This window comes from Coccidioides immitis (assembly GCF_000149335.2).
Source record: "Coccidioides immitis RS genomic scaffold supercont3.5, whole genome shotgun sequence".
NCBI lineage: Eukaryota > Fungi > Ascomycota > Eurotiomycetes > Onygenales > Onygenaceae > Coccidioides > Coccidioides immitis.
Genome location: NW_004504307.1, coordinates 1,002,080 through 1,019,571, shown reverse-complemented (window position 1 = coordinate 1,019,571; position 17,492 = coordinate 1,002,080). Strand labels below are relative to the sequence as shown.

Below are 17,492 nucleotides of genomic sequence, written 5' to 3'. Positions count from 1 at the left end.
CTGCGTGTATATAGTATACTGTCCAAAAACAGGTCTTTTCACTAACTAATGATGTAGATATGTCATTACGCGACCATCCACAGGTACCACATCTGAAAAATATTGTAAATGCGTGGCCAAAATACTGGAGCAGAGGAGAGAACCCTGTTACCCCCTCCAAGGCTATATATAATAATGGAAAAGAAAAAAAAAAAAAAAAAAAAAGAGAAAAGAAAAAAGCAAAAAAAAGGGTCTGTGGAAATAAGCCGGCTATGACAGAGAAAAAGGGGAACGAAGGAGAGGGTGTATCTCGGGGAGTCTAAGGAACTATCTGTGAGTATAGGGTGTGAGGTGCGAGTTTGTACCTGAGCAAGGTTGAGGGGGGTTAAAAAGAGATAGCGGAGGTTGGTGGAGGAGGAGAAGGTTGGGACTGTTTAGCCGGGCGCTGCGGTGGTCGGTGGGTTCGGCGGCGGTGGTTGTGCAGAAGCGCAGCAGAAGTGAAAATGTACATAAAAAGCTTTTGGGCGGAGCAGCGCGGCAGATCCGGGGAAGCACGCTAGGCCGCATCGGGGCATACCCTGTTCGGAATATCTATATCTCCGTAAATCCTTGCCACGTGATGGTTATAGAGGATTAAGATAGTTCCGTTCCGGGACGAAATGGGTCTAGCGCAGGATCCTGACCCCGCCTTGGCATCTGATAACATAAGCAACTAAACAAACTGCCCGAAAAAGGTGCGCAGCAAAAGCCGCGACCGCAGAAACGGCAGAGGACGCAGAGAGAGACAAGGGAAGCTTAAGGAAAATTCAACCACTTGCGGCCCGGTGTAGGCAGCGTCTTGCCGGAATACCAGCGCTTCCGTTTACTATATAACCGAGGACCGGTCTCTGTAGATATATCCTCAGCGAGCCGTTGTGCCCCTCCTCCTTATCTGTGCCTGTTGACCTCTCCGAAGGCCCCCACGTTGCTGGGCAAGCTCAACCTGGGAGTCATGGCGGACGACCTTGCACCGATTGTCCAGCTTCTTCAGGCTACTTTGGACCCTAGGCAGCACAAGCAAGGTCCGTACTTCCACCAATGGACACCCTTCCTTTTTCCCCCTTGATGATAAGTTCTAACTTAGCGTTGCACTATAGCCGAAGCTGCCCTCAGGCAAGAAGAGAAGAAGCCCGGGTATTCACTCCAGCTCTTGCACATCACAGCAAACAGTTCATACCCTTACAACACTCGCCTCTCCAGCGCTCTCTACTTCAAGAACTTTATCAAATGGAATTGGACGGACGAGGACGGCAATTACAAACTGCAGGAGAAAGATGTCGTGACCATCAAGCAGGAGCTTATCAGTCTGATGATCTCAATGCCCCCGGGGATTCAAACCCAGCTAGGAGAAGCAGTTAGTGTGATAGCGGATAGCGATTTCTGGCAGCGATGGGATACTTTGGTGGACGTCAGTGCGGTCGCGACCAATGTTTTGTCTCAAGGACCAGGCTAACCTGGCGCAATAGGATCTCGTCTCGCGGCTGTCTCCGGATAATATCGTTGTGAATGTTGGTGTCTTACAGGTCGCACACTCGATCTTTAAACGATGGCGCCCGCTTTTCCGCTCAGATGAACTTTTTACCGAGATCCTCCATGTCCTAGATCGGTTTGGTAAACCATATCTCGCGCTCTTTGAGGTATATATCTCGGTCCGCATTCCACCTCCTAAATTTGCGATGATCTAACATACTTGCGGTTTTTCTAGAGCCTAGACACATATATCGAGCAAAGTAGAAATGATAAGGAAAAAATCACCCAGGCATTCTCCCAGTTGAATTTGATGATCAAATTATTTTACGATCTCTCTTGCCAAGATCTCCCGGCGATCTTCGAGGATCACCTAGGACCTATTTCCTCACTACTTTTGAAATACTTGACGTACGATAACCCGCTGCTCCATACTTCTGATGATTCGGAGTCCGGTCCGCTGGAGTTTGTGAAGGCTGGCATTTTCGAGGCGCTGGTTCTCTACGTGCAAAAGTACATCGATGCCTTTGGCACACATGTCAACCAGTTTATCGGAAGCTCTTGGAATCTTCTCACCACGATTGGCGAGGACACCAAGTATGATATTCTTGTCAACAGGGCTCTTCAATTCCTGACTTCCGTTGCTCGCCTCCCCGAACATTCGAATGCTTTCAAGAACGAAACAACACTCAGTCAAGTGACCGAAAAGGTCATTTTGCCGAACGTTTCCCTGCGAGAATCCGATATCGAAATGTTTGAAGATGAGCCTATTGAATTCATTCGCCGAGATCTTGAAGGAGGCGACAGCGAAACCAGAAGACGCGCGGCGACCGATTTTCTAAGGCAGTTGCTGGAAAACTTTGAGGCGTCGGTGACCAATATCGTCATAAGATACAGCGACCATTATCTTGCAGAGTATTCCAAGTCGCCTTCAGACCAATGGAAGTCGAAAGATATCGCGATCTACTTATTCTCAGCGATCGCAGCAAAAGGAGTCGCTACCACCACCCATGGTGTGACTACCACCAATCCCCTCGTCAGTATTACGGACTTTCTCCAGAAGAATCTGGCTTCCGACCTGGTTGCAACCACCGGTATTCATCCCCTCTTAAAGGTGGATGCCATCAAATTCCTCTACTCGTTCCGAAGTATAATCACAAAGGAGCAATGGCAGGAAATTTTGCCTCTTCTGGTACAGCATCTCGGCTCTTCAGTCTACGTTGTGTACACATACGCAGCTGTTGCCCTTGAGAGAGTGCTCTGTCTCACCGATAACCGAGGTCAGCCCATCATTTCTGCCAGCGAAATTATACCGTTGGCGGCACAGCTGCTGGAACATCTCTTTCAGCTGATAGAAAAGGACCCGTCGCCTCCTAAGATCCAAGAAAATGAGTTCTTGATGCGATGCATCATGAGGGTTCTGATTGTTATAAAGGACGGGGTGGTGCCGATTGTAGACCCGATTTTACAGCACCTCATCAAAATAACCGGGATCATCAGCACAAATCCGAGCAATCCCCGATTCTACTACTTCCATTTTGAGGCTCTTGGAGCCCTGATCAGGTACGAACCACCCTCTGAAAAGAAATCTAAGGTTTTTTTTTTTTTTACTTACTCTGGAGAAAGGTTTGGCGCTCCCGCTCAGCCCAGCAAATTCGAAACCGCCCTTTACACCCCTCTTGTCAATGTCTTGCAAAGCGATGTGCAAGGTAAGTTATTCCTTTCCAAAAGCTGGCATATCATGATCAATACTAAGCCGTTGGCGTAGAATTCATCCCATACGTCTTCCAACTTCTAGCTGCACTTCTTGAGGCCCAACCGTCCAACACACTCCCTGGGAACTACCAGAATCTACTAGCACCGATCCTTATGCCAACGATGTGGGAGACTCGGGGAAACATCCCGGCACTTGTGCGCTTGCTTTCGGCCATGCTTCCTCGTGGAGCCGAGGCGATTGTCAAGGGCAATCAAATAGAGCCAATTCTTGGTATATTCCAGAAGCTAGCGTCATCCAAGCTCAACGAGAGCTATGGCTTCGATCTTCTTGAAAACGTCATCTTGACGTTCCCTCCGTACGTGAATTTTTCTAGAGCCCTCTAGCCTTGTTGCTAATTGCAGGCTAACCACACAATGCAACCAGTACTATCCTAGAGAAATACTTTCCCACGATCATTCAGATTCTCCTGACCCGACTCCAAAAGGCGAAAACGGAAAATTTCGCCCTTCGATTTGTTCGATTCTACCACTTCATTTCGGCTCTTGATGATCAAGGTTATGGCTGCGATTTCTTCATCCGGGTCACAGAAAACATTCAGGCTAGGTAGGTCCGCTCATTTCTCGCTATAAAAAGGCCGTTTACTTTAAAGGTTGTCATATCTAACTGCATTTCAGCGTTTTCACCCCAATCTATCTAAACATCATCCTCCCCGAGTCCCGGAAACTGGCTCGCCCGATTGACAGGAAAGCGGCTTTGATATCGTTTACGAAGACGTTAGCCAATTCCGAATCGTTTGCGAATCGCTACAAGAAAGGATGGGCATTCACCTGCGAAGGACTTCTTAATCTCGTCAGCCAGCCTCCTCTTCCTGCTGCCAAAGACGATATTATCAAGGAGAACGACGTTGAGGATATGTCCTTTGGCGCTGGCTACACCCAATTGAACACTGTGAAGAAGGCTCCAAACGATCCGTGGCCGCAGGTTGGACCGAACCTTGGCACGTGGGTCGGGTCGTATTTGAAGGAGGCTGATAAGAAGCATGGTGGAAGAATCAGTAGTTTTGCACAGGAGAGACTGAGTCCGGAGGCCAAGGCTGGATTGGCGAGCTATCTGAGTGGTTAAAAGGGCCGTAAAAATGGATCTTTCGAGGTGAAGCAGGCAAAAAAAACAACGGAGGGAGATTTTATAATGGAAATACTTTGCAATAGAAAGGAAGATTAAGGCCAAGAGCACGTTTTAATTCAATCTTGAATTTGGATCGAATATGATATTAAGAAGTGATATAGTTAAAAGTACAGTAATTGACATACATGATCATGACGATGCACGCTAATCAAAAAAAAAGAAAAAAAAAAGGGCGTATCAGAAATTGACAGTTAATGGACGACAACAATCAACCCTCTTCTCATCTCCTAGGCAATTCATCTGCTTCTTCCCCTCTCCCCTCTTCCTCTCCTTCTCGTGAGATTTCGGCCTCCTCCTTCTCCCTCCTCTTCTTCTCCTCCAACGCTCTGTACTTCCTCTTACTCTTCTTCGTCATACTCGCCTTTCTCTTCCTCTTCGTCTCCGCCACGATGGCGGCGCGGCTCTCGTCGCCCTTCTGCAGCAGCTCGACCTTCTCGGCGAGGATCTGCAGCGCGATCTTGCGGTTCTGCGAGCGGGATCGCGTGGCTTGGGATTTTACCACGGTGTTGGTGGGCAGGTGGATGAGTTGGACGGCTGAGGAGGTTTTGTTCTAGATGAAAGGGAAAGGGGGGTTGGGGACGTGTTGTTTAGCTACGAATGTACTCCGTTTTGGCTTTGGGTGGATGGGTTTGCAAGGGGGTGGGTTACGCATAGAGAGGGCGGCTGGCCAGGGGGCCGTTTAAGCATATATGTACGGAATATGCCCGCATTTCCCAGATTCAGGGGAGTTTCGGGAAGTGGACTTGTCTGATGGGGTTGCTTGGACATGCTTCGTGGGTATAACTCGTGGCAACTGGAGCAAATGTGCTGATATTGGGGTATAGAAAAAGGCAAAAATGACGAAGGGGGATGTAGTGCCTCAGCTCGAATACAGATAGCGTAACTTAGGATTACTTACAATCTTCTGGCCGCCCGGTCCTGAACCCTTCAAGTAGGTACCAGTGATCTCCGATTCATCGATTGTTGGCCGTGGCGGCATCTGCTTCGCAGCCAAGTCGTTGGACGAAGACAGCGGGCGTCGGCTGGCGGGTAGACCGCGCCATGCAAGGGTGCGCGATATGGGTGTGAACAGCTTGGTGAGGGGCATGGCTTGCTATAGGTTGGGTAGAGGGGCGATCAAAATCCAAGTGAGGGATGGTGATGAAAATGCCAACTAACAAGGTAGATGGAATCATATATCGCCCTGCTTCTTCTTCTCCGGTTGAAGCTTTAGAGGAGGGTGGTGTGCTGGATACCAAAAAGATGGCTGGTGAGAGAAAATATTGAGTTTCACGGCATCAGACAACTTCCGCTGGTTCTCAATTTTTTTTCAGCTCTCAACCTCTAGCCATGCACTGGTGGTCTAAATCACAAGTGGGATGTGTTGTTGCAATTGATCTCACTTCTGCTGTCAGGGATGCTGTCTCAAAAGCCTCGGTCGGCGATCGTGGGAGTTACACACATGGTTACATGCCACCCCTCCTGCAGCTAACCAGCTACTGGCGACGGGGACTCTTGTGTCTCGTCAGCTGCCCAGAATGATGGGCTGATCCGCTGGCTGTTTAAATATCCATCTGCGGGGAAATTTCACGAGATTTCTTCCCCTGCTGCATGCAGCTCCCCAATCCACATCACCAGACTTTGTTACTGTTTACAGTGTTTACAGTGTATGCAGTCAGCTATCAATCCTTAATTCACGGCAAAGGCCTGTCATCTATTCAGCTATCTTTCTGAACACACTTGGAGAATTCTGCTTGCGCATCTGTCACTTCCAATATGTCTATCCCTCCCAACAACCCGCGTGAATTTGCCTCGCAGGTGTTTGACTACTTGATTATCGGCGGAGGGACCGCCGGCCTGGTGGTGGCATCGCGTCTGAGTGAAAAACCCCACCTCAAGATCGCAGTCATCGAAGCAGGCCCGGCGGTCTTTGACGAGCCTTTAATCAATGAACCTGAGCTCTTCGGCGAGGCTATAGGGACCAAGTACGATTGGCAGTTCGAAACAGAACCACAACCTGGACTCGCTGGCCAAAGAGTACCGTGGCCGCGAGGTAAAGTCTTGGGTGGTTCCAGCGCTCTTAATTTCCTGGTCTGGAACCGTGGGCACAAGGAGGACTATGATGCCTGGGTAGCAATGGGAAATCAAGGCTGGGGATGGGATGATCTACTGTTCGTGCTAACCGTCGTTGCCCATTCTTTTAATAGACAGGGGGCTTTTGAGAGTAACAGAGCACTAGGCCTTCCTTTAAGAAAAGCGAAACCTTCCATGAACCAAGCCTTTCAGAACAGGAGAAGAACTATTCATACTTCGAGGCGTCATCGCATGGCATTGAGGGACCTGTGAAAACATCCCATATTCAGCGATTTGCGCCGTCACTAAAATACTGGCATCAAACGCTGGAAAATCTCGGCGTTGAAGTGAATCGCCAGAGCTACTCCGGCGCAAACGCAGGTGCCTGGAACTTGATTAGCGCATTCGATCCTGCTGCGTACACCAGGAGCTTTTCTGCGAATCGATACTATCTACCAGTGTCGCAGCGTCCGAATCTGTTCCTTCTAACAGAGGCGACAGTGGAGCAAATCACGCTCGAGAAGCACGGCGAAGAGTGGATTGCGAAGGGTGCCCTGGTAAGATATGGTGAAGAGAAATTCATAGTGAAAGCTTCCAAGGAAGTTATACTATCGGCTGGAAGCATACAGTCGCCTCAACTTTTGGAACTGTCCGGGATTGGGAATCCCGAGATCCTTACAGCGGCAGGCATCCCGGTGAAAGTGGCTAATCCGAACGTAGGAGAGAATCTTCAGGATCATTTGCGTAAATTTCTCCCCTTACCGGATGTCCCCAATCGCTGACGAAGACTGCAGTAACTACTTTCGTATATGAGATGCGAACGCCCTCCAACAGCCCAGACGTGAACTTACTTCCGCCGCAAAAGGTCGAGGAGACCAGCGATGGTCCCAAAGTAGAAGAACCTTCCAGAGCTTTCCTGCCAGGCCCAGCTGCATACTGTCCTCTATTTAGGATGCTTACGAATGAGGAGCTTGAAGACATTACGACTCGCATATGCCCTGAAATACTGAAATCCACAAAAGCCCGTGAGACGAGGCTGCGCGATGCATTTCTATCAGGCAAGATGTTAGGAGCCATCGAGTATATATGGTATGGCGAGACTATTTGGAACAAAGCCTTCAAAGGTGAACCGGGCAAGAAGTACGCCACGATCGTCCAGATGCTGCAGTATCCTTTCTCAAGGGGCTCCGTGCATATCCCTCCAATGAGGGATTCTAGACCGATTACAGTAGACGAGAAGCCAATTATTGACCCGCAGTATTGTGTTGGTGATGGTAAGATTGATCTTGACGTGATGAAGGTGGGCCAAATGTTCGCAGACAAGATATGCGCTACCGAGCCGCTTTCCCACGTTATTGCTGGGCGGGTGTTCCCTGCAAAAGCGGATAATGATGATGATGATGCGGATGTGATTGATGATTATCTTCGGAATAACATCGGCACCGAGTTTCACCGTAAGTGCATTCCAGGGAACCTTTTTACAGGAACGAGCTTACATGTTGTCTCTAGCCATTGGAACATGTGCAATGGGCGGATTCGAAGGCGCAAAAGCCGGTGTTGTGGATGATAAATTGCGTGTTTATGGCGTTAGGGGTTTGCGTGTTGTGGATGCGAGTATCATGCCGCTGCATATCAGCGCCCACACCCAGGCGACTGTTTATGCGATAGCTGAGAAGGCTGCCAGTATGGTTTTGGAGGATGAGCGATCGGAATAGGTATTATCGAACCGATAGTCGCTTAGAAGTCATAGGTGCCGCACCATCCATAGTTATCAATTCTATCATTAGCAAGCCATGAGTTAGTCCGTTGCAACACTAACAAACACGCCAAGTCCACATGACCTAAAAGCCCTAGCCCTAGCCCCGGCTCGACTGAGCATGTGTTCCGTGGTTCTGGGACTAGGGCTGACTAAGCAATGGCCCAAACAAACTCAAAAATGGGCAGACGGTGAGTGGCTACGGAGTGGCGTCGATGGGCCCCTGAAGGCTTGGCGCATGCTTTGAGCAATGGCGGGCGAGATTTCGAACACCAACACGTCAATAGTGATGGTGCTTCGAGGGGGAAGGTATGTGAAGACACGAGAGCTGTCGCGGTGAGTTTCTTCCTTGCTTTGTTGATATCTTTGTGTACTCCATAGTTTTCATTTCATCCTGGAGGATGTGAATCTGTGCTGAATTCCGCTGTTGCTCGATTCTTGTTTCTGTCTTTATTTTATTTTTTGACGTGTTTGTTGGCTCACTTTTCTTCGGAAGATATACCGTTTCCGCCCAAAGAGTCTCACTACGTCGTACGATAACTTTCGCCCCATGCTCGGTTGTGAGGTTTTACTTTTCAGCACTCGATACGCCCCCCTGATCTGTTCATCTTCCTTTCCTTCATCGAACGCCCAAATATCGTTCGAGAGCTCTCTTCCAAGTCCGCAATCATGGTTCGCTCTCGATCCTCCTCGCCCTCAGTATTCACGACGTTCATTCGCTGGCTACGGCTGAAGAATTACCAATATGAAGTCACCTTTGCGCTCTATATGCTCACTCCAATGGAGAAATTCATCTTCAGTGCGTCCCTTTCCCTGATCCTGTACCCCGCGCCCTTGTTTTGCAGGTTTCTTAACCTTTGTTGATGATGCAGACACCCTGCTGCTCCTTGTAATATCCATGTCCGTCGCCGCTGCGTACATCTACTTGCCGAACCACATTGTTTCCATCTGCCAGCATGTCTGGTACTACTGGACGGGCGGCGATCCGTTCACCGGTTCATCGTCCAAGCTCCGCCTAGCCGCTAATCTGTCTGCCTCGTCGTTGCCCGCTGCTGAGATGCTAGCACAACAGAATGTCATCGTGGACACTGGGAAGGTGGCTGCTGAGACCACCGCAAAGAGGCTTGCTGAACTATAGTCCAGTCTCTTGAGCCGTTTCCTTTGTCCCTTTCTGTTGACTATTTTTATGTACTCCTTTCACTGAACCCGGTGTGCCTTTGCTTTTTTTAGACGGGATATGAGATAATGAGAGGCGTTGCCTTGTTTCCTTTTCAGGGTCTTGTCCTTTTTGTTGTGGCCTGCGTTGCCGCTGTTTTATTTCCTTCTGAGCAATTTGTGGTGTTTTTCCTACCCAGCACTCCATTTTGCATATACTCTGTAATGTATTAATAGGTAATGTTTTTGATTGTTTTATGCAGGTATTAGAGCTAAGGCTGGCTAATTAATATTAATAATTTGACCACTAATATCTCTCACTGCGAGTGATTGAGCTCATAAACCCTTTAAAGCAGACACAGAAAGGCCGTATGAAAATTCTGGTGTTTTCCGTTCATTATATATATAGATAGGAGTTGGGAAAGTATGGAGTAGATAGGAAAGAAGATACTCACTTCCCACGTAACTTGCCGGCGCCTAGAAAAGTATTCCGCGCCGTTATCCGGAAAAAGGAAACAAAAAGAGCCCCAATAGATACCCTGATGCAAAGAAGAACGCCCATATAAAATACAGTAATATACCCTACTTCTCACATTTCCTCCCTTTTGCTGCTTTTCGTCCCCTCTTTCAGCCCTTGTCTTCATCACCTCACGACCTCTCCACTCCGGCACTCTCCCCCATCGTTGCCGCCGTCGCCGCTGCCGCAGCAGCGTTTTCTAGCTCCAAGCGTCGTAATCGCTTCCGCTCCTTCTCCCGGTCCATTCTCGCTAGTTCAGCTTCGATCTCACTTTTCTCCAGCGGAATCTTGTGCGAATGCTCTTCCCTTGGCCAGAAGTCGGGGACGGAGAAGCGTTCTTCGAGGTTGGTGCCAAAGTAGTACATCCAGCCGATGGGGAAGAGGACATATGTACCGAACTGCGAAAAGAAGGAATATGGTTAGTTTTGCGGGATTTCGCGGAGCGGAGGGGGTGGTGCAGTGCGCACTTTGAAAACCTCAAGGTTTCCTCCTTGGAGTCTGCGGAGTATAGCGGAGAGCATTATCGTGGTTCTGCAAGGCGGCTTGTGGACTGTATTTGGGTTCCTTTGTGGAATTGGGAGGTTTGGATTGATCTTTGATCGTAACGAGGTTCCTAAGGAAGGGCTTTTGGTTGGAGGGGCTGATTGATGCGAGGAAGCGCTCCGGAAGTAGATCGTAGTTCAGAAGAAAGCTACCCCGCAAAAGCGAAACAATGTGAACGACTGTGGAAAGCGAATTGGCGTCTTTCCCTCCTTGCGTTTCTGTCTTTTGCTCTTTGAATCTTGACGCTTTTTCGCGGAACCCACCACAGCTTTGACGCTGAACTCCGAGCTCCCCGATCATGCTGACGTGAGAAATGCTTAGTCACCAAACACTATCCAAGCCAGCTAACTATATTAGGTTAGTTTCATTTCCAGATTGCGCCAAACCTGTCTGCAGCTGACATAATCCGATACGTAGCTGGACCTCGGCATCTCGCTGGTTTCCGCAGGATGGAAGTCCCGTCGAGCAAGCGGATAGAGGACGCAGCGGAAAAGCCCTGTTCGTGCCGGGTCGGATGGACTGGCTGGTCAAAGGAGCTCTTATAAGTTTGAAAGGGGTTCTCTGCTTTATCCCCACTTTCTCTCAAGGCCGTTTCCAAGACATTATTATTGGGAATCAGTGCTAAGACAACCACCCGCTTCGGTTATCTGCCCTCGCAATCGATCGAACTAAAGCAAGTGAGGAGACATTTAACCGCGGAAAGACATTCAGCATTGTACCAGAGTAATCGCAGGAATTGCAGTTTATATATTCCTCTATTTTATCTTTCCGTCCTCTCCTCTCCATCCAGTTACCCCGACCCTGTAGTCCAGACTCCAAACAGACTTGACTTTCGAAGACAAAATGTCCGGTTCAAACGAAATCCAGCTCACCTATCAAGGCCGCATCGCCATCATCACACTCAATCGGCCATCCAAGCTCAATGCCTTGAATGGAGACCTTTACTATGAACTCGGAGAGAAGATGCGTGAAGTGGCTGAACGCGATGACATCTTCATCACCATCCTGACAGGAAGAGGCCGCTTCTTCTCCGCGTACGGCCCCCATCCCCGCCAAAGATAAAATAGCAAAAGAACAATCCAATGAAAACAGCCATGCTAACCAATATTCCCGTCTACCTAGTGGAGCCGACGTCCATAGCACCCGTCCTTCCACCGGCAACACCGACGTCCGTCGCCAGATCGCCCGCAACTTCGTCGTCAACAACCTTGACATAACCCGCACCTTCTACAACCACCCCAAGATCCTCGTCGTCGCCCTCAACGGTCCAGCCGTTGGCCTCTCTGCCGCCCTCACCGCCTTCGGAGATTTCATCTACGCCGCTCCCCACACTTTCCTCCTCACCCCCTTCTCCTCCCTGGGCCTCGTCGCCGAAGGAGGCGCCAGCAGAGCGCTGGTCGAGCGCCTGGGAATTTCCAAGGCCAACGAGGCGCTGATCATGAGCAAACGCATTGGCATCGAGGACCTAGTGTCGACGGGCTATGTCAACAAGGTGATTAAGCCGGCCAGTGGGCGGCAGGACGATTCTGATGGGTTTTTGAAGCTGGTGTTACAGGAGGTGGAGGAACGGCTGGGCACGCATTTGAATCAAGATAGTATGGTGAAGATGAAGAGTTTGATCCGGATGCATGAGCGTGAGATTTTGGATCGCCAGAATGTGCATGAGGTGTTTATGGGGATGGGCAGGTTTATGGCTGGCATCCCACAGGAGGAGTTTAGGAAGATTGCGTCTGGTGAGAAGAAGCACAAGTTGTGATTATGCTTTATCTTCTTGCATCCTTTGATGGTTGCATATGTGTTCCTTAGAGGCCTGTGGATAGATATATCCGGATATATCCCTGCCTAGACCATGATCACGTATATTTTGTTTAAGGATCTAAATGTGCATAGTGTTGCCTGCAATTTCATGATAACTTTTTTGACAGCAATCATATTCCATGTGAAATTATTTCATAGATAATGGCGTCTTTTTAAAACACCAACTCCACGCTCTGCGTGACCACACAAAGATTCAGCACCAACCATGCACCATCCGGGAACTCCGTGATATTTTGCACTTTTGTATTCCATGGCGCCATTATAAACTTTTTAGACTATAAATGTGACGGTACCTGATCTATTGATACATCGTTGATGAGAAAGTGAAGGCGGGCTCGATCGTTAGGCTTTCCTTGTCGCGTCCATTCCCGAGCCTTCAAATAATGCCTCACTTTCATTGTCACTTTCGTATTCCTCGTCCGCTTTAATGCTTCTCTCAAGTGCTTCTTTCCAAGTGGTCAAAAGCTCTGTCGCTCCACCAGGGTGTTCCGCCGCATCAAGGACATCCTGGGGCACTCTGTCCTCCTTGATGATTGAATAACCAGACGATGAAAGGCCCAACTCTCCTGGGTCGGTTGCGGGTGCAAGTAGAAATACCGGTTTAAAAGATGAAACAGGCGGTTCAATTCGAGCCCAGTCATCGGGAAAATACCGCTCTGGGGTCGTTTTCCCGTCGTCACCGCTATCAGAATGTCTCCGATGCCGCACCTGTGCTCTCGTAATACACACCTCGGGAACGGTACGTGGATCTCCCTCGTCTGGTTTCTCCATCCGAAGTATGTGATCCCAGGAAAAATGTAGCGGCTCTGTTTTCTGTGAGAAAGGACTGATATCCATTAGCCAGACCCTGTCTCGTGGCACGTATACGTCAAAGACAAAATCTGGGTCAGGGAAAGTTTCTCGCAGGTGTTGATCAAAGAATTCCTGAATAGATCGTAGCAATTTATCTTTGAGTTCATACACCCACTCCTGGTACTTGAAGGATTTCTGGCAAAGGCAAATAAGGCGGCGTGACCGCACGAAACAGCGGAATTCCAGGGCGGGGTTGACGTTTACGTATTTTCGCAGCACCAAATGATATGGAATGATATCTTGGTCGTGCAAGTCTCCAGGATCAACTTTTTCTCCATTAGCTATCGTGGCATGGTCCTTGGTCGGACCTGCGGGCTCCCGGGAGCACCCCTCGAACGCACGATCCAAGTCATTGGCAATGAAACGGCTACTTTTCAGGACCAAGTACACATCATTTGCTGTTTTACATTCCAACCGATTTGACGGAATCATGTATGTCGCGTCTCTCGGCGCACTCCAGTTCAACTTCGGCGACACGCTGCCTCCTAACTCTGCGATAGTAGCCTTGACTCGAGCATGGATTTCTGGCCATTCTGTGGAGGGATCTGGGAGGCCTTCGTCTGCGTCATCGTATCCCCCTGACGACACCCAACTGTCATCATCTGCAACAGCGGGAGTGTCATCCGGAGGGAGAACTATACCATCAGCACGAAGATACTCTAAAAAAGAGTTTGAGAGAGCGATCAGTCGTGCTTTGGGTGTGATGGAACGGTACCTGTTGTCAAAGGTGTTCCACGTTAGCTTGAGGAAAGCATTTATGAATGAATGTAGACTTACATAGGGTGCCAGTAGTGATAGGAGCAATGCAAGACCTGAGGCACGGTCAGCGGAGGCATCCCCGAAAGTGGGCGGCACCGTGGGACTTCGTGGACGCCATCGCCATGCTCGTGGTAATCGTATTGCACCTCGTTTGAATCCATACTGCGCATAGGGCTCCCTCAAAATTGAGGCTATGACGGTTTCGAGAGAATTCCGTACTGTTCTCCGTCGGGCTTGCCGCCGAGAGATGTTACCCGCATCGGTTGCTCATGGCGCCCGCCGCCCGCTTAAAGGAAAAGCTTATCTTATCAACAACGTGCACCATCACATCAGATAAGATAGTTAACTTAACTGGCCAAGGAACTTCTAGCTAACTAGCCATCCTAACCACATTTGGCTAGGGACTCTTGGCTGGCATGAGTTGGTGACGGCCATCGGCTTATCTGTTGATGCTTGAGAGTGCAGGTCATTCACTCAGATGAGTTCCTGTATGCTCATTACACATCTAGATGTTGGATGATATATCCAATGTTGAGAGATTATTCATCACATTGATAAAAAGGTGAAATTAGTGTGGAGGCTCTCAACACGCTCATTGTAGAAAATGTTGGCTTGGGTCAAGCCAATGTTAGCAAATCAAAAAAAAAAAAAAAAAAATTCTTATGACTAGAGTAAAGCTAGCACAGGATGCAGCGAAATTCTCCCTTTCCCAAATTCATAATTGGACATTGAGATTTTCTAGGTGTGTGTGTTGATTTCATTCAGCTCCGACTTGGTCGAAAGTTCCTGACCAGCAAGGGGCTTCTATGATGCAGGCCATAGTTTAGCAACCACATACGGAGTACAAAGTACGGAATAGACCGAGCCATCTCGAAACCATGGCATTCTCCCCCTCATTTAAATTGGAATAAGCCCTTCCAATAACCATGTTCAACGATTAGTGAGGGCTATTAGCAAAGTTACCTGTGGGTAAGTTATCTTATTCTCGGCTTAACAAATTTCCGACGCCGGGATGGACGCGGTGTCCATTAGCTTCCATCTCGACAGTGTATAGAGCTCTATCTTGACTGAAATCCGGTGTTAGATTTGCATTGGCGTACACCAGGCGCCATGGCGACGGAAGCTCCAGATGCGCATTCACTCAAAGCATGGCAGGAGGCATTCCAATATCAGATCCCCACGGTGCGGCGGATCGAACAGGAACTCCGTCGGGATGTCATCAGCAATAGAGAGAAGCTACGATCCCTGGTTGGGTAGGTGGATTTTAAGCTATCGATGATAATCTGACTCTTCGCTCGCACTATTCTGACTTGAATTTGCTCTTTGCAGTTTAAGATACCGGGATCTTCTGGACACGGCGCAAACAATCATCGAGATGAACGAAGAGATAAAGCAAGTCGAGCGAAACTTGTCTGAAGTCGGGAGATGCTGTAATCCTGCTACAATTGCCCAAAAGTCCGCCAGCTTGCATCGATTGCGAGAAGATAATTTGGAAAAAGGTTTGAATGATAAGCTATCCATGCTGGGTGTATCCAGACTGATAGTCGACAGTGTCGAGCGACCGAACGTTTGCATCTCAATTGACCCTCCTTTCCAACTGCGTGTCAGCTATCTCGCGGATCCTTCGACAACGCGGCTCGACAGTTGTCGCCGCAAAACTCCTCGTAATCTCGAGGCTGCTTCATAACTCCCTGTCGCAGTCTACGCGCGCAACACACTACGTGAAGAGGCTATGGAATCAACTAACACCCCTGCGATACACACTTTCAAGACGTATTGATCTACGACTTGCTTCGTTAGACTCCTCTGTTCAGGATATAATCGAATCCTTATCTGCATTCTGTCTAGCTACTAGCTCCTCTGCCGACGATGCCCTTGGCCATTTCCATAAAGTTCGGTCAGAAGCAATCAAACGCAAGATCGAAGGGAGTTGCACTCTTAGTGATTGTATATTGGAAGCCCTGATCCTTTACAGGGACACTTTAAGGAAAACCGCCGATATACTATCTGGCCCGCTCTTTGATGCGTTAAAGAAATTGACGTCTCACCCTCTCCTCGATGACCCGAAAATTCAATGTATGGGTGACCTTGGACTTGATATGGTTCAATTGTGGATCTCCAAGGAGATCAGGAACTTTACACCTTGGATTAAGCATGATCAAATATCTAAACAGGCTTCGGCGAAAGCCATCAAGTCATGGTCGATAAAAGCATTTGAAGAACTAGTTAGTCAGGCAAAGGTCAGGCTGGCTCAGTGTGAAAATTTCCAGGAAATACTTTCTGTGCGCAGCTGCCTCCTGAACGAATGGCTGCCAGTGATGAATCTTACACCGTGTCACAGTCCGATAAAGGTACTGGAAGGAATCCGCGCTTTGGTCAATGATCAGCTTGTTTCAATCCTTCGAGCACAGAGCAAAGATCTCACGTTTATCGGCGACGAATTATCTTCAACACTAGACGGCTGGTCGAATATTCGAAACCATGATCTAGAATTATCGCTATGGGACCCAGACCTTGTCTTTGTGGACTTCTCAGATGGTGCCACCTTGTTTAAGCACGAGCTAGTGAAAAGGACCCAAGGACGGGGCTCTCATGTGCTTGAAATTTTGGATGTGTATCAGACTTGGCTTACAGCCGTCAGTAGTCGTTCGACTATGATTCAGGACCTTAAGAGCGAAAGATGGGAGGACATTATGGAAGACGATGTTGACGAAGAATCCCTTGAAACAGTCACCGGATTGTTGAAGGAAGATGACCCTCACCTCTTGCAAACGGAGCACGCGGAATCTTTGCTAAACGGATATAAATTGTTGCAATCCTCTCTGAGCGGAGCCATAGAGAGGATAGAAGAACCACACGGTGCAACGCAAACCGCATTTCTCCTTCGAATTACTCGAGCAATTCGAAGTAATATTCCGAATGAAGTGGCTGAGCAAAATTTTACCTTTGCTCAAGACTTAGTACCTAAACTTCACCGAATTCTTGGCCAAGAGATATCCTTTCGGGTTTCCGCGTCCGCGTTGACCGGGCTATTGAGCCGTTCTCGAAAGAGATGCCCGGGACGGACACTCTGGGAAGGGGATCCCCCGCTTCCAACGCAGCCGTCTCAAGCGGCCTTTAAGTTTTTGCGAGAATTGGTTGTGGCAATGGAGCAACAGGGGGCTGATCTATGGAATATTTTGGCGGTGGATGAATTGAAACTGTGCACGGTTGGCCAGATCATAGCAGACCTCAGCTCAAGTCTTGCGAAGCAATCGACAACGGCCGAAGCTGAACAGGATACCGCGGATGTCGAGGAAGGAGAAGAAGATGAGCAGAAAGATTTAGAGCCTGATTTTACGCGGGACCACAAGATTCAGCTCCTGTTTGACTTGTTATACCTCAGCTGCGCGTTTAGCACAACCGCGTCAAAGGTTCAGGGTGGATTGGACGCGCTAATTAGTTCTTTGGCGGAAGCCTTGAGATTTGAAGACAGCTCTATGAATTCTCTGAGTAAACGCTCCCAGGAATACTGGAAACGAACTCAGTTGCTTTTCGGATTGCTGGCCTAGACAGGCGGCCGTCGTTTCTCTTGATACCACGCTATAAACGCGCGCGCGACGAACTGCTTATATAATCAACAATATAAGGTCACATGATTCAAAGGTACTATG

At 48.7% G+C, this 17,492-nt stretch overlaps 8 protein-coding genes across 8 annotated transcripts; 5 read left to right on the top strand and 3 right to left on the bottom strand.

Annotated features, from left to right (window-relative positions):
* Positions 1-771: 771 nt before the first annotated feature.
* Positions 772-4,467, top strand: CIMG_10213 (chromosome segregation protein Cse1). The gene is made up of 8 exons (XM_001239190.2): positions 772-1,040; positions 1,116-1,426; positions 1,485-1,655; positions 1,724-3,048; positions 3,112-3,194; positions 3,254-3,557; positions 3,626-3,805; positions 3,877-4,467. Exons 1-8 carry the CDS (start codon positions 971-973, stop codon positions 4,322-4,324), a joined length of 2,892 nt encoding a protein of 963 aa, XP_001239191.1. The 5' UTR covers positions 772-970; the 3' UTR covers positions 4,325-4,467.
* Positions 4,468-4,607: 140 nt separating this feature from the next.
* Positions 4,608-5,474, bottom strand: CIMG_10212 (uncharacterized protein; the record flags this gene model as incomplete). The annotated part of the gene is made up of 2 exons (XM_001239189.2): positions 4,608-4,937; positions 5,286-5,474. 2 exons carry the CDS (start codon positions 5,472-5,474, stop codon positions 4,608-4,610), a joined length of 519 nt encoding a protein of 172 aa, XP_001239190.2.
* A 261-nt stretch (positions 5,475-5,735) lies between these two features.
* On the top strand, positions 5,736-8,154 carry CIMG_10211 (glucose oxidase; the record flags this gene model as incomplete). The annotated part of the gene is made up of 4 exons (XM_001239188.2): positions 5,736-6,537; positions 6,606-7,183; positions 7,234-7,893; positions 7,949-8,154. Exons 1-4 carry the CDS (start codon positions 6,143-6,145, stop codon positions 8,152-8,154), a joined length of 1,839 nt encoding a protein of 612 aa, XP_001239189.1. The 5' UTR covers positions 5,736-6,142.
* Positions 8,155-8,510: 356 nt separating this feature from the next.
* On the top strand, positions 8,511-9,521 carry CIMG_10210 (uncharacterized protein). The gene is made up of 3 exons (XM_001239187.2): positions 8,511-8,531; positions 8,692-8,994; positions 9,068-9,521. The coding sequence occupies exons 2-3, from the start codon at positions 8,865-8,867 to the stop codon at positions 9,331-9,333; spliced, it is 396 nt and encodes a 131-aa protein (XP_001239188.2). The 5' UTR covers positions 8,511-8,531; positions 8,692-8,864; the 3' UTR covers positions 9,334-9,521.
* A 60-nt stretch (positions 9,522-9,581) lies between these two features.
* On the bottom strand, positions 9,582-10,669 carry CIMG_10209 (mitochondrial cytochrome c oxidase assembly factor). The gene is made up of 2 exons (XM_001239186.2): positions 10,335-10,669; positions 9,582-10,265 (listed from the first exon to the last, which is right to left on the bottom strand). Exons 1-2 carry the CDS (start codon positions 10,386-10,388, stop codon positions 9,999-10,001), a joined length of 321 nt encoding a protein of 106 aa, XP_001239187.1. The 5' UTR covers positions 10,389-10,669; the 3' UTR covers positions 9,582-9,998.
* A 200-nt stretch (positions 10,670-10,869) lies between these two features.
* Positions 10,870-12,309, top strand: CIMG_10208 (peroxisomal D3,D2-enoyl-CoA isomerase). Its single transcript, XM_001239185.2, has 2 exons — positions 10,870-11,444; positions 11,533-12,309. The coding sequence occupies exons 1-2, from the start codon at positions 11,254-11,256 to the stop codon at positions 12,164-12,166; spliced, it is 825 nt and encodes a 274-aa protein (XP_001239186.1). The 5' UTR covers positions 10,870-11,253; the 3' UTR covers positions 12,167-12,309.
* Positions 12,310-12,315: 6 nt separating this feature from the next.
* On the bottom strand, positions 12,316-14,009 carry CIMG_10207 (cell division cycle protein 123; the record flags this gene model as incomplete). The annotated part of the gene is made up of 2 exons (XM_001239184.2): positions 12,316-13,795; positions 13,858-14,009. 2 exons carry the CDS (start codon positions 14,007-14,009, stop codon positions 12,571-12,573), a joined length of 1,377 nt encoding a protein of 458 aa, XP_001239185.2. The 3' UTR covers positions 12,316-12,570.
* Positions 14,010-14,949: 940 nt separating this feature from the next.
* On the top strand, positions 14,950-17,486 carry CIMG_12530 (uncharacterized protein; the record flags this gene model as incomplete). Its single annotated transcript, XM_004444658.1, has 3 exons — positions 14,950-15,092; positions 15,169-15,338; positions 15,391-17,486. 3 exons carry the CDS (start codon positions 14,950-14,952, stop codon positions 17,388-17,390), a joined length of 2,313 nt encoding a protein of 770 aa, XP_004444715.1. The 3' UTR covers positions 17,391-17,486.
* Positions 17,487-17,492: the final 6 nt, after the last annotated feature.